Source organism: Lonchura striata, chromosome 3 (genome assembly GCF_046129695.1).
Source record: "Lonchura striata isolate bLonStr1 chromosome 3, bLonStr1.mat, whole genome shotgun sequence".
NCBI lineage: Eukaryota > Metazoa > Chordata > Aves > Passeriformes > Estrildidae > Lonchura > Lonchura striata.
The window spans coordinates 68,406,389-68,420,350 of NC_134605.1; the positions used below are offsets into that span (position 1 = coordinate 68,406,389).

Here is a 13,962-nt window from a genome sequence, read left to right on the forward strand (position 1 = left end):
TTATTGTACTGAGCATTAGAGTGGCCATATCCTGTGGCATCCTGAGATTACTGAAGGTTTCACTAATAATGATGGATGGTGGGAGGATATTTGATTTTTGGTCTTCTCAGGGAATAAAAATGTAATGGAAAAGCCATCTTTTGGGAATTGGATGTGTTCTTCTTGGCCAAATTGTAATTCTTGAAATATCATGAGCACAAGCTGATTTTTCATAGAATTCTACAATGATAGAATAGTCTGGGTGGGAAGGGACCTCTTAAAGGTCATCTAGTCCGATCCTACCATAAGCAGTGATATCTCAGGTTACTCAAGAGCACTGTCCAGCCTGAACCTGAATGTTTCCAGGGATGGAGTATCCATGACCACTCTGGGCAACCTGCTCCAATTTTTTGTCACCCTCATTGTGAAAAACCTTTCTTTCTTATAACTAATCCAAATTTAGTCTCCTTCAATTTAAAACCATTACCCCTTGTCCTCTCCCAACAGGCTCTGCTAATAGGCCCCCTTCAAGTACTGAAAGGCCACAATAAGGTTTCCCCAGAGCCTTCTCTTCTCCAAGCTGAACAATTCTGATTTTCTCAGCCATTTCTCATTTCAGGGCCCTTCTCTGGACTAGCTCCACCAGGTCCACTTCCTTCCTGTGCTGGGACCCCCAGAGCTGGATGCAGAGTTCCAGGTGGAGTCTCACCAGAGCAGAGCAGAGGACAGAATTTGCTCCCTTGCCCTGCTGGCCACGCTACTTTGGATGCATCCCAGGACACTTTTGGCTTTCTGGGCTGCAAGTGCCCATTGCCAGCTCATGTCCAGCCCCTCATCCACCAACACCCCTAAGTCCTTCTCAGCAGGGCCCGTCTCAGTCTATTTGTCCTCCAGCCTGGATTGATACCAGGTGCTGCCCCAACCCAGGTGGAAGAAAATGCTGAGTATTTTATTTCACAGATTTAAGGATTTAAGGATAAACTTTTAAGGGGTCTGGAAGCATACTGCAAGCAGAATGTCATTTATTATTTATTAAGAATTGAAACTCTTGGGTATTCATTAGGAGAGAAGAGTTGTACAGACTGCTCAGATATTCTCTTTATGGTGTTAGATGTAAAAATATGACAGACTCCAGCTATCAAAAGAGAAACACTAAAACTTACAGGATAAAATAAGTAAGTCTATAGAATAGGTTTGTAAACATAAACAGGCCATTTAAGAGGTAAAATGTATACCTGAAGTACTGCTATTTTTATGTCTGACTAGTCATCCAATTGATTTAGACATAAAAGTCTTTGAAACTCTGTTTTTAAATTAGCAGTTCATGTCAAAACTAACAGAATTTCTTTGGCAAATCCTAGATACTTCAGCCCTTGCTGGATGTATGAATTCTGGTGAGGAACATGAGGATTACTTGCTTTAGTTTCATAACCAGGGTTTACTGTGAGGGAAGGGAAAGGGGAAAGGAGAAAAGAAAAGAAGGGAATTTTCCTGGATTAAACTGTGATGAAAAAACCTGGCTTGACTCACTTTCCAGGGACAAAAAAATTACTATGATTTCAGACAGCAATGTCTCTTTCATGTTCCTTTTTCTACCTTTTTGTCAAACAAAGGGAAGTGAAGAGCTGTTTATGTTTTCCCTCCCCCTTCTGTCTCCTCAGGGTTTTTCTTCCAGCACACAGTTCGTTATCAGGTTTCAGAGTGTGCTTTGCAGCACTGAGTAAAGCACTGGATAAAAATACCAAACATTTGATATCTTAGAACAACAAATCAGTTGGGAAGGAGCTTTTCTGCTGCTGTTGCTTCCATCCGTGTTGCACTTAAGGATGTACTGCCAAAATAAAAGCAAGGAATGCAGTTAGGGGTTATTTATACACAAACAGATGAGTTAACAGTAACAGTAATTTTCACAGCCTTTAATATGTAAGGGAAGCAAAGCACAGCAGAAGTTCTCACCCAAAACATGATGTAATTCAGCTGATTCAAAGACAAGAATATGAAAAAAGGTGCAGATTTTTGTTCAAAACATAAATTTATGAAACTAGTATTGAGAACAGAATGTGAACAAAATGTGCATTTTTTTGTAGTATCTTGAAAACAGCAAGGCCAGAAAGTTTGGGTTGATGCTGCCTTGGGTTTGTGGTGCCTAACAGACCAGTAGAGTTTTGTAGTCTAATGAAAAAGAAAAAATATCTTTGGAAATATTCTTACTGGATAGTGAGAAACACCCAAATGTTTGTTCAGTGTGTTCTGATTTGTTGTGTGCCTCTGTGACCTAACAACATCAGTTTGGAGTCAATAATATAGGAGAACCTTAACTCTTTGCAGAATCTGATATCTGCAGAGGTTTGTTATTTATTAGTCTGTTTTCATAATTTTGAAGACCTAACTATGGTCCACTTGAGGCCATTCAAAGCATTTGCTCCTATTTTATAAATATGTAATACCACAAATATGGTGGGTGGATGCAGCTGATAAATGAAACACAAGAAACCAGTGCTGAAGTGTTGGTCTGCACCTTAGGGAATACTGTAAATCAGTGACCTAACCTTTCTTTTTGCAATTATCCCTGCTAAAGGAAGGGTTAAGGAGAGGCCTGTAAGAGTATGCGACAGTTTTCTGGAGAGGTTCCTCCATGTGTGCAACAACAGGCAGCAAAAGAAACAGTGCCCTACTTTTCCTTTCTCCTTTCCCTTGTCTTGCAGTAAAACCCATATATGAAACTAAACCAAATACTCCTCATGTTTGAAAATGGGAGGTGCTGCAGTAAGCTAAGCAGAACCATGCTGTGACCACAACATGGATAATTGAGAGCCTAAATATAACTAAAAGGAATTAGTGGGGAGACCATGCCAGGGGTGGTTACAGTGACAGGATAGGAATATGATCCTTGCCCAGACACTGCAAATGGCTATCAGTAGGAGGAAATTACACTGACAAGATAAGAGGAAAAGGGGGTTTGGTAATCGTAACATGAGATGAGAATCTAGAGGTGGATGGTCAGGAAAGGCTGAATGATACAGATGTTTTTTTCTAAGCATCCATAAAAATTAAACACAGCCAGGACATAAGGATACAGACTAAAGACCAAATCCAAGGTTACAGACAAGTTACCAGCCTAAATGCTACATCGTGTAAGAATTTTATTCCCTGTCCTGGCTTAACCCCAACCAGTACCACACAGACACTTGCTCATTCCCACTGCCCACCCCCAGGCCCCCCAAAGGTGGGATGGGAGGAGAATCAGAAAAAAGGTAAAAGCTTTTCTTTTTATCTTGACAAGATAATAACCTCCTGCTGAAATCCAAGAGGTTGGGATAATAACAGTTTAATATCTGCAATAAAGTAAAATATAATAATAATTTTATTGGAAATTAAAAAGAGAGGCATATAAGCCAAGAAAAACAAATTATGCACAATACAGTTTCTCCCAGCTTCTTGTGCAACTCCTCACTGGCAGAACATGAGAAAGTGAAAAGTCCTTGACATAGGATGAACTCTCCTTATCAGAAACTAAAACATCAGTGTGTTACCGACATTATTCTCAAACTAAATCCAAAACATAACATTGTACCAGCTACTAGGAAGAAAGTTAACTCTATCCCAACAAAAACCAGACATTTCTACAAGTCAAAGTGTAGAGTGGATAAATGAATCTGTATTGAGGAAGGTGATTGAATTGTTCCTCATAAATAAGTTAACAAAAAATATGAGGTTTTGGATTCTGGAGGTGGAACAACAAACTCCTCAAAAGGACATCCTGCAAAAAGAAAGTGGAGGATTCCCAGTGTCATGGAAGCCAGGAAGAGGATAAGCTAACAGAAAGTGAAACACTGAGGTGCTGGTTTCTAGATTCAGTCATGGAGAAACTGAAGTGTCCCTGCTGGTTCTCCTGCAGAGCTGCTTGGCAGGACCTGCTAAGTCAGGAGAATGAGTTCTGCAGATATTTTTCAGCAGGGACTGGGGCAGGGCAAGCACAAAGCTTGCAGTCAGTGTGCAGGCTTCCTCTGAAACACCTCTGCATGCCTGTGGTGCCAGTCTTACCTCTGGTACTGTTAAAAAGAGAGTACTGGGAGAGAGGTGCAAACTAAAGCTTAGAGTGACTTGCAGCTAATGTTTGGTGAAAAGTACTTCAGCAGAGGAGCCAAGGGGTTACACAGAAAAGAAAAAGTAGCATAGGGCCTGGCCTTACTCTCAGAGTCAAGCAACATGAGTCACCATCCCTTGAGGTATTTAGAAGTCTAGGGACATGGTTCAGTGGTAGATTTGGCAGTGTTAGATTAACAATTGGACTCAGTGATCTTAAGGGTCTTTTCCAACCTAAATGTTTTTATGATTCTGTGAAGGTAATTCACTTTTTACTTTTTTCTTCTTAGAGAGAGAGCTATGGTTCTTTAGTGGAGATGTTTTGCTTGGCATTTGACTTGTCTTGTGAGGAGCTTTGTTCTGTTTTGGTTTGGGAACAGTCAAATATGATAGTAATTGCAATAACCAGCATAGATGGAGGGAGTGCAGGTCAGCAGCAATAAATTTCTGGGCTGACACCGAAGGCAATGCTGCTGGACAGCCCTGGTAGGAGTAGCAGAGTTTGTCTTGAAGTCCCTGCAGCATGACCTCACAGAATGTTTTCACAAAGGCCCACACTCAGTGTGAGGGTTTCAGAAATTCATCTTAATTTCTAGAATTTTGAATTTTCTATTTCTTGCAATGCATTTGTTTTTCTTAAGCACATCACATATTACATTTCATGATTCCTGCTGTCAGAGATGGAAGGCACTGAATCCTGCCCATTGTGAGTAAGCCAGGAGGGTAACCATGGGAGCAGTGTTCTGCTCACCACTGGATCCTAAAAACCCTCTACTGAGAAAGAAAATAATCCAGGTTACCTTGCAGTAGATGAGGAGCTGAAATAGGACATCACTGTGGTTGTATTTCACTTGTCATAACCAAAATAAATTAGTATGATTGAGCAAGCCACGTGTGCTGTAGATACAGTTGCACTTGGTTAATTTTCCTGTAATTGACTGTGGATCTGTATGCCCTTCACAGGCATGAATAACCGGGAAGTCTTGGAGCAAGTAGAACGAGGTTATCGGATGCCATGCCCCCAGGACTGTCCCATCTCCTTGCATGAGCTTATGATTCACTGCTGGAAAAAAGACCCAGAGGAGCGTCCGACTTTTGAATATTTACAGGGTTTTCTTGAAGACTACTTCACTGCAACAGAACCCCAGTACCAGCCTGGAGATAACCTGTAAATCCCTGGTTTCCAGACACTGTCATGAATTACCAGGTATTTCTCAGCCCTGTCCCACCTGCTCTTCACCTTCCAGCTCTGTGATCGGCTTCTCCAGAGTGCAAGATCTTCCAGCACTGCAGTGCACAGGAGGGGCTGCAGCTGGGAACTTCCACAGCCCTTGCCTATGACCACTTGTCCTAATAATCTGAATGTCCTGGATGAAAAGGAGAAAAACACTTGTTTTTTCTTAATCAAAGACTCCAAAACTGCATTGTATTGATGTTATGTAAACTGCAAAACCTCTGTTCATTGTAAATAGTAACTCAGTGCCAATAACTGATCCTAGTGCTTTCCTTTTTTTAAAATGCAAAACCTATGTGATTTTAACTAGTCTTCTCCTGATTCAACTAAAAGTATTATTTTCCAGAAGTGGCCTCTTTGTCTAAAACATTTTTTTTCATGTTTTAACAAATAAAAAATCAGGACAGGTGTTTGGGTTTTTGCTTTTTTTATATATAAAAAATATATAATATATATACATACCTGTACATACAGTATATGGGTGCTATTGCAGAGGAGGCTCATTTGGAATTGAATGAATCCTGCTGCAGCTGTACCCAGAAAGCGATAATTTTACTGCAGACATGAAAACACTGGTGGGATTCTGAAAGCCAGTGATCTAATTTTTGGCTTTTGCCAAGCATGATTTTTTTTAAATTGGATTGCACTTTTTGTTTATGATTATGTACCTGTAGATGGTTGTAACTTTGCTCTTTCAGGAATCACGTGCTGTATTTACAGTAATGTTTCCAATGTTTGACAAGTGTGTGATGATTTGTTCTTGAAATTAAAACAAACATATTTAAAGCAAGAAAACTACACCATCACCGTTTGAACTGGAAAATTGAAACTGCAAGGACTTCTTGTATCAAAACATGTATACTGAAATGTTTCAAAAAGATTTATTAAGCCGTGTAACCACATTCAGTTGGTCTTAAAATAATAGCATTTTAGCCATGTCCCCCTGCTAAACTGTTGGTCATGCAACTAGGATTTTTCTGTTTTATGTGTAACATTTTTCCATTGTAAAATAAGTGTGTTGAGTGTCCTGTACTGCTAATGAAATTACTTTCTCTGTGTCTGCAAGTTCTCCAGTGGAATTACTATGCACTTCTTTACATTTCATGGGGGATGCACAGAACAAAGTATTACCTTTTCAGTTGTCTGTACCAGCCTTGAATTACTTACATTTAACCAAAAACCACCAAAAAAAAAAATCCTTTTATTGAGTTTTTAATACCGAGTTGCAAATTTTAAAGTCTTAATTACATTGTGTTATGGTTTATTCACAAGTTTACATTTTAAAACTGTTTAACTTTCTTAATTTAGTAATTAAAAAAAAAAGAGCATTTTACATTTGGATAGTTGTTTTTTTGTTTAAACTGTGGAGCTAATGCTGGACATGAGATTAAAAACTTTTCAAGAAGGGGTGTCATGCCATTTGGGGCATCATATTTCATAGGAGTATGCAGACCAATTACCTATGGGACATCATTTTCCAAATTATGAAGTCAATATGTTTTTAAATAGCTGGAGTTCAACTGTAAGGAAGATGACTGAATGCATAGCTAGTCTCTCTTCTACAGCAGTTTGTTCTTTATTAGTTCTGTTGCATTTAACATGAATACTTTTACATTTACAAGTATTGCAGGAAAAGCTTTTCTATGTGTTGTATTGCTGTTACTGCTTTAAAAGATTGTGGCCAACTAAGACTTCCTGACAGTTGAAACTTTTTTTTTAATTATTTAGTACTTAGATTGTGAATTCATATTCTGAAGATTCACACATTTTCTAAAGAGAACCTTTCTTCCTTTGTGAAAACTAACCCAATAATCAATTGAGATTCAGAGAACAAATTGTCATCATTTTAATATTTTCTATACAAAACTTTCACTGAAAATCCTCTTGCAAAGGAGGCTTCCACACTTAGCCTTTCTCAAAGTGTGAGTTTATACGGCAATGTTGCTTGGTACCAGATCTCCATGATAAATTGGTTAACATTTTACATGTAGAGTCTATAAGTAATGTTATGTACATTATCTCTTCAATGTTGCTGTACCTGGAGCTGTGGAGTACTGAAGAGGCCATGATCCTTGTTGGACTTCTAGCTTCCTCTTAGTACTTACAAAGCAAGTCGTGGTCCTCTTTCTTTTCCCACAGCTACCCCCCTGCCTTAAAATATCATCCATGGAACTGAGGACTCGATAGTAACTCAGCGGGCTGGCAAAGCCAAAATGTCACCTCCTCAGCCCAGAGCCCGGTGGTGAAGCGTGGCCATTCTGCCAAGTTCCTTAGCAGCCTTTGCTATGCCACAAACTTAAGTGCAGTTTCCATCTATAATGCGGGACGAGCCTAAAATGTTAGTTTGCCTGTGTTTCTCATTGGAAGTAAGACTCAGACGGGGCGTTGTTGGGGTTTTATGGCCTTCATTTCTGATTCTTGGGTTTGCTGTTTCTTGTATTGCATTCGGTCTCTGAGTACCATGTTGGTCTCTGCCGGATCTCTGCCTGCAGCTGGCTTGTGTGCAGACTGGTGCCACTGTTGAGTGGCAAATCCAGACCATTTCTCATTGGTAGCTCTTCTGCTTCTTTTTCTTAATGTTGGGAGTTTTGTTGTTTGGGTTTTTTAATCTCTCAAATAAAAACATTAGCAAAAAATTTAAACAAGGTTTTTAGGTTTTTTTGCTATAAATTAATAAAAGCCTTTTCTTAAGCATTGTGTATACACCACAAGTAGTTGTGTGGTGACTGTAAAAGGAGAATTTATGAGACTAAGAATATTCTGTTCCTTCCAGTAATTTTTTAATGTAAGACTAAATAAATTCCACACAGGTAAAAACAGTTGGCCAAATGCTTCCCTCACCAGCCCACCTTATTCCCAACCAATTCATGGTGTGGTGGCTGATTTCCAGAAGAGGTCTTCTAGAAGACCTACCAGCAGCAGAAAGGACTCCATGGGGTGACACAGGTGTCTCTAAGCCAAGTTTAATCCAAGATCTGTCTCAGGAAAAGTGACAAGTGGAAATGGGACACTGCTGCAAAAGGGATGGTTAGTATGGTTATTATATTTCTGTGAGAAGGCACTTACATGAGACTTGGAAGTCTTTGAAAAAGACAAAAGGCACTAACATGATATTCTTTAACTTTTGTAAACAGTGCTCAGTGCATTTCTGGGTGACGCTCTGGTTTTGATTTAATTACCACTGTAGAAAAACAAAGTAAATACAAAACAGAAAAGTGATTAACTGCTAAAATTACAAGAATAATCACAAATGGAAAATCTGTCTCCAGTGTGAGGGTTTCTCCTGAAGCCTCTAGACTGGAAAGGACTACCTGCAGCCCAAGAAGGCAGATTGCTAAATATCTCAATCTTGCCACATAACTTCAAGGTGAGTGGAAAGTTGCTCAAATTTATTTAAACATGCACCATCCGTTTCTCAAGTGCTCCAATAAGAAAATGCAGCACACTAATGAATACTACCATATTGCACCCAAGGAGTTTAAGGGCCTCACACAAGGCTGAGCCCAAGCATGCAAGAGCTATTAGGAGATATACAGTAGCTCCTCTTCTAAAGTGTAGACAATATTCATTCATCAAAGAAGCCCTTTCCTGTCTAATGGGAAATTACCACCAGCAGTGCAGACAAAAGGATATTTATTTTCTCCAGTCGTGTCAGTTTGAGGGTCTGTCTGTCTTTCAAGAATAATTGAAGTCTGTTTGTAGCTCAGAAATCTCATTGTGTTCTGCAGTCTTGGAAAGCAGTGATTATAATTTCCTGTGACTCACACACAGGGATATTTTATCACTGAGGGGACTCCTGTCAACTGCAGCAGCATTCCCTGCCGTCTTCACCGAAGAAAGGGGCACTTTAGTTGCAGACTTTCCTGCAAAGAACAAACCAGAACCTGTATCCTTTCTGCGTAAAAAGGAAAAGAGGCCCCTTGCTGGGATTGCCACATAAGTAGGGTGCTAGTGCCTCCCTCTCAGTGCTTCTAAATTTCTCAGAACTTCTGACAGCTAAAACCAGGCTGCTGAGGCACATTTTGAATGTTAGAGAGGAAATGTTGTCTTCCCATAAGTCCATTAAATATTTTCTGTTGACTTTTAATACAGAGCCTGTTCATATGTGTGTGTGCAGTTATCTATAACTCAATAGGAAATTCATACATAAAAACATCTACACAAACATCAATCTATCTCCTTGTATTTCTCCCCTGTAGCTGAAAGCTTAACAAAAATGTAAAACTGGGACATGAATAGATTAGAGGACAAGATGTTGTTAACAACAAAAGAGCTGCTCTTATTTTCTTCTTGTTTTCCTTTTTTTTTTTTTTTTTTTTCCCTGCTGGTTCCCACTACGTGATCTGTTACAATCCCTATTCCCACACCAGGAGAGGTGGTAGCAGCAAGCACTGCTGCTACAGTCCAGAGATGGTGTGGGTCTCTGGCTACTGCAAAGAGCAGCCTGCAGCTATCATAAAGTCAGGGAGAGAAAACATTTCTCCCAAGGGCATGGCTGCAGTTTGGAGCCTGCAGTGGGATTGTGCAGGAGTGCAGGGAGAACTGCCCTCCCAGGAAAAGCAGGTCATTAGCTGGCAGGCACTGCATCGTGTTGTGGAGAGGCAGAGCCAAAGGTTGCAGCAGCAGCTGTGTTTGCAGCACCAGCTGTGCTCACAGCGCCTGTGCTTCTTGTGCCCAGGGATTTGGGTGATGAGATTAGAGCAGGCTGAGGAGCAAGAACTGTGGTTTCTGCTTCCAAATGTAAATATCTTCTCTGTTACAGCATAGAGGAAAAAAGTGTATGTTCAAGATGGAGCTAAAAAACCACAGGATTGGTGTGGCCTGTGACTGCAAGGCAAGTGCTGGTTCTGCCTGACTAGGCCAGATGAAGTTGGATTGTTTGGCTCATTGTTGGAAATAACTCAGCATTAAGCTCTGTGAATAGCTAAAAGGGCAAAAAGTAAAGAAATGAGATTATCCTTCTTCCCCTACAGCCAGGCTAGAGCTTGCCAAGGGCTCTGGTTTGCTTTTTTGTGCATCAGCATTTGTTGCTGAGCTCATGCACCCAGAGCCTTGCTTAGCTACCTACTGTCACAGCTTCACACAAAATTCCTGAGCCCTGAAATGGATGAATTCTAATCTGGAAAAAGAAAAAAGAATGCAGGGCTGTTTTGTGACTACTGGGGCTCAGCCTCATGCCAGAGGCCTGTCTCTGAGCCCTGGCAGTCCCTGTGCTTTATTCACTGCTGCAGTTCAGGCTCTGGGCTGCCTCTCAATTCCACAGGCAGCTGGATTTCCCCAGCTAGAAAATGCTACTCGTATAGGAGGGTCTCTGGTGTTGGGAAAGGGCTGCAGGGGTCCCAGCACACCGCTCCTGGCACCACACATGGCCTGGGCCATCACTGTTCCTGGGACAGGCTTCCAGGAGAGAGTGGCAATGCAGAAGGGACCTGCAGCTTCCCTGGAGGCCCTTTGGACACCCAGAGCTGCCATGCTCTGTTAGCAGCAGCTCAGGCACAAGTGTGTGGAGCTGCTGACAGGTCTTGGGGTGACTTGGGTTCCGGGGCTGTGGTGCTACAGCCCATAGTCCCAGTGACAGTGGAGAAACAGCTTTGTGTCTTAAACAGAGAGGACTAGCTACGGTTGATCACACAAGTGCTCAAGTGCTCCCTCAAATTCCCATGCCTCCCAAAAGGAGTGCAGCCACCAGCTGAGCTTTGTCTATGACCTCATATATATCCAGTGTATAAAACACATTCCACATATTGAACATTTGCATATGTTACATGTCTTTTGTTCCACTTGGGTGGCCTTTTCCTCCCCTCCCCCCATGACTCATCCACACAGCTCCCATCACATTATTCTGGACGTGTCATTTCTGAAGGACTACACATCCCTGTCCTGCAGAGAATGGGGGCTCTGTTAATTGTCAAATGTTGAGTGGGTAATGATCAATGGGTGACTAATTGGATGCAAGAGGGAATAAAATAGGTATTACTTAGCTTCTGCTCTTAATTAAGAGGATACATAATGCTGTGGGGAAAATCTTAACAAATGGCAGGAGGTGTTTTTGTCATTATGCAGGGTTTAATTACATGCATTGCACAAGCCAACATCCAGGTACTGTTTTCTTTCCTTTCAGGTGTCTCTCCAGGGTGTGACTGAAAATTGACAAAGCAAGAGCCTTAAAATAAAATAAGTGGAAAATATTTTCGCAGGCATGTGCCTAGCAATGTAAACAGCAAGACATAGAAGAAAGTCCCGGTTTTCCTCACAGTGCAAAAGCAGCAAGGGACATGCAGAGAACCAGAGTGAGACCAGTGCATTATGCTGAGGCAGAGGGGGTTAAAGGCTCACTGCAATGTCTCCAGGTTAATTCACAGCACCAATGTTAAAAGAGGAGTAACATGACAGTGCGCTATTTAAACAGTTAATAATTTGGAAGCAAAAATATTCATTATTTATTTCTCCAAAAACAGAGATGTGGTAAGAAATATGAGACGGGGCACTCAATACCAACATTTTCTTCCTAATGAAAAAAGAAATATTACAACTCCTGCCGGATAAGGAATGGATTTTAAAAAGAAAAAAATGGTCCGTGTTACTTGCCTTGACAAAGAAAACCATCCTGCACTTGAATCTGTTCTTTCTATGACAGGCCCAATATGACTCATCACGTTCTGCTTGTAAATAATGTACAGATGAGATTCTAACTTTAGAGAGTTCAGAGTTTTATCTGGCTTTCAGTGAGTGAAGTCAGTAGGGTAGGAAGACTTCAAATATATAAAGGAGGCCTTCAGAAGGCAATTATGATGGCTTCAGTTTTGGGGATGAGGGAGGTTTTTGAAATGCTAAAATTAACTTGGGTATCTATTGTCCAAGTTTCCTAATCCAAAAATGAGTTAATTGACAACAGTTTCTACAGCTTTGTGGGAGTGTACTGAGGTTTGGGCTGGACCTTTGAAACCCACTCAGCAGACAGTGCTGTTAACAGATTCAACAGAGTGTGACTTTCAAGCTATTTTTCCCCTCTTTGTCTAAAGTACATAATTCTCAAGAGAAAGGAAACTGCTCCAAATATCTGCTGTTTTCTGGGGCTTGGCAAGTTAAAGAGGGGACAGAGACTGGTTCTTTGGCCGCATCTGCAGACATCATTAGATCTCTGCATTTCTGGAGCTGAAGTGACAGATCTCACAACCAGAATGTTCCTCTCCTGGACAACCGACAGCTGTCTACAGGGGTGGCAGGTGGACACTGTTGTTTGCTGGATGTTACAGACCAGTGTCCAGGGTTTGACCAGCGGAGAACAGAGGACTGTCCATACCCATTGTCAGTGAGGGAGGCCATCCACGGCGTGAAGAGAGGTGCTTGATGGCTCCATAGCAGAACCTTTTATAAAGAAACCCCACAGATGTGGGTATTGATGAAGCATTCCACGGGACACTCTGTCTGCCAAGTCCCCATGCTGCTTGCATTCCCTGAGGAGCTGGTCGTTGCACAGCAAACACTACATACATCCCTCACACACATCCCAGGAAGGTCAGGTGCTCCCCAGAGCAACTCTCCCTCCCTGCTTCCATCCTGTCAACATTCAACAAGGTCCTGATTTTGGCTCCTGTGTGGCCGTGGGCCCCTCACCGCCCTCACCCACTGTGGCACACCAGTGGCAGTGGAGCCATCACTGCTCCTGAGCTGGAGGCCGGTGGGAAAGCCGGCAGGAGAGGCAGCCACCCAAGCCCAGTGCGGTGCAACTCGGGGCTCAGGCAGCCTTGAAGAAAATGCCGGCTGTCAGGGTGCTCATGGTGCAAAACAGCTGTGCAGCAGAGGCCAGGCCAGAGGGATTAAACCTTCAGCTGTGGTCATAATGCAGCCACTCCAGCCGTAAGCATCTAGTGCTCATCACATCTGGGGCTGGCTGGGAGCAGCAGGGACTCTCCAGGGAGTCTGGCAGCGGTCAAGGACAACTTCAGAGTGCTCCAAAAGGGAGCCCTGGTGTCCTGCTGGCCTTTGCCTTGGCACAGGAGGCAGAAAGCGGGGAAGGAGGGGGTCAGGATGGCCAGTTCCAGGGCCAGACTGATGTGGGATTTCTCACCAGGGAAGGTAAGCCCAGGCTGCAGGGCATCACTGCACTGCCATCAATACAATCACACTTAGTGCTCAGCTGGGGGCACATCCTGCTCCCAGCTGCCTGAAGGCAACTTCCAAAAATGTGGGCAGTCATTCCGTGATGAGAGGAGATAATTGCCTGGGTCACTGCTTTGCCTTTGGACCAGAAAGAGGGGCTGGCAGAGTGGCGGGCGTGCAGAGAGAGCCCTTCCCGAGGGCAGGAATGCTGGGTATGTGCCCCCTTCCTCGGCCCCCCGTGTCACTGGAGGGGCACAGGAAGGAGCAGCGGTGGCACTGCCAGAGCTCGGAGCTCGGGGGTGGTTTCCATGTCCCTGTGCCAGGCAGACCTGCCAGGCATCCAGGCAGCCGCGGTGTCCGCCTGCGGCCACCCGGAGGGTGGGGAGCCGTGCCAGAACGTCCTCCTAGGGTGAAACTAAGAAAATGAGGCTGGAGATCACGAAGAGCTTCTCGGCAGGGAGATGCGCTGCGTGGGGGTCAGGACAGTGGCGTGGCCTGGGATAAAAGCGGCCAGAGCGGCTTTCCTGGGGCAGCTCACCGGGCATCTCCGGAGCTGGGAG

At 42.9% G+C, this 13,962-nt stretch overlaps 1 protein-coding gene across 5 annotated transcripts in view; it reads left to right on the plus strand.

Annotated features, from left to right (window-relative positions):
- FYN (FYN proto-oncogene, Src family tyrosine kinase) overlaps positions 1-6,704 on the plus strand; it is a 136,986-nt gene extending 130,282 nt beyond the window's left edge. For all 5 annotated transcript variants that reach the window (XM_077782269.1, XM_021555488.3, XM_021555485.3 and 2 more), the window contains one exon: positions 5,029-6,704. In XM_077782269.1, coding sequence (XP_077638395.1) covers positions 5,029-5,237 — 209 coding nt within the window. In that variant the 3' untranslated portion in view covers positions 5,238-6,704. The remainder of the gene's footprint in view (positions 1-5,028) is intronic.
- The last annotated feature ends 7,258 nt before the right edge of the window (positions 6,705-13,962 follow it).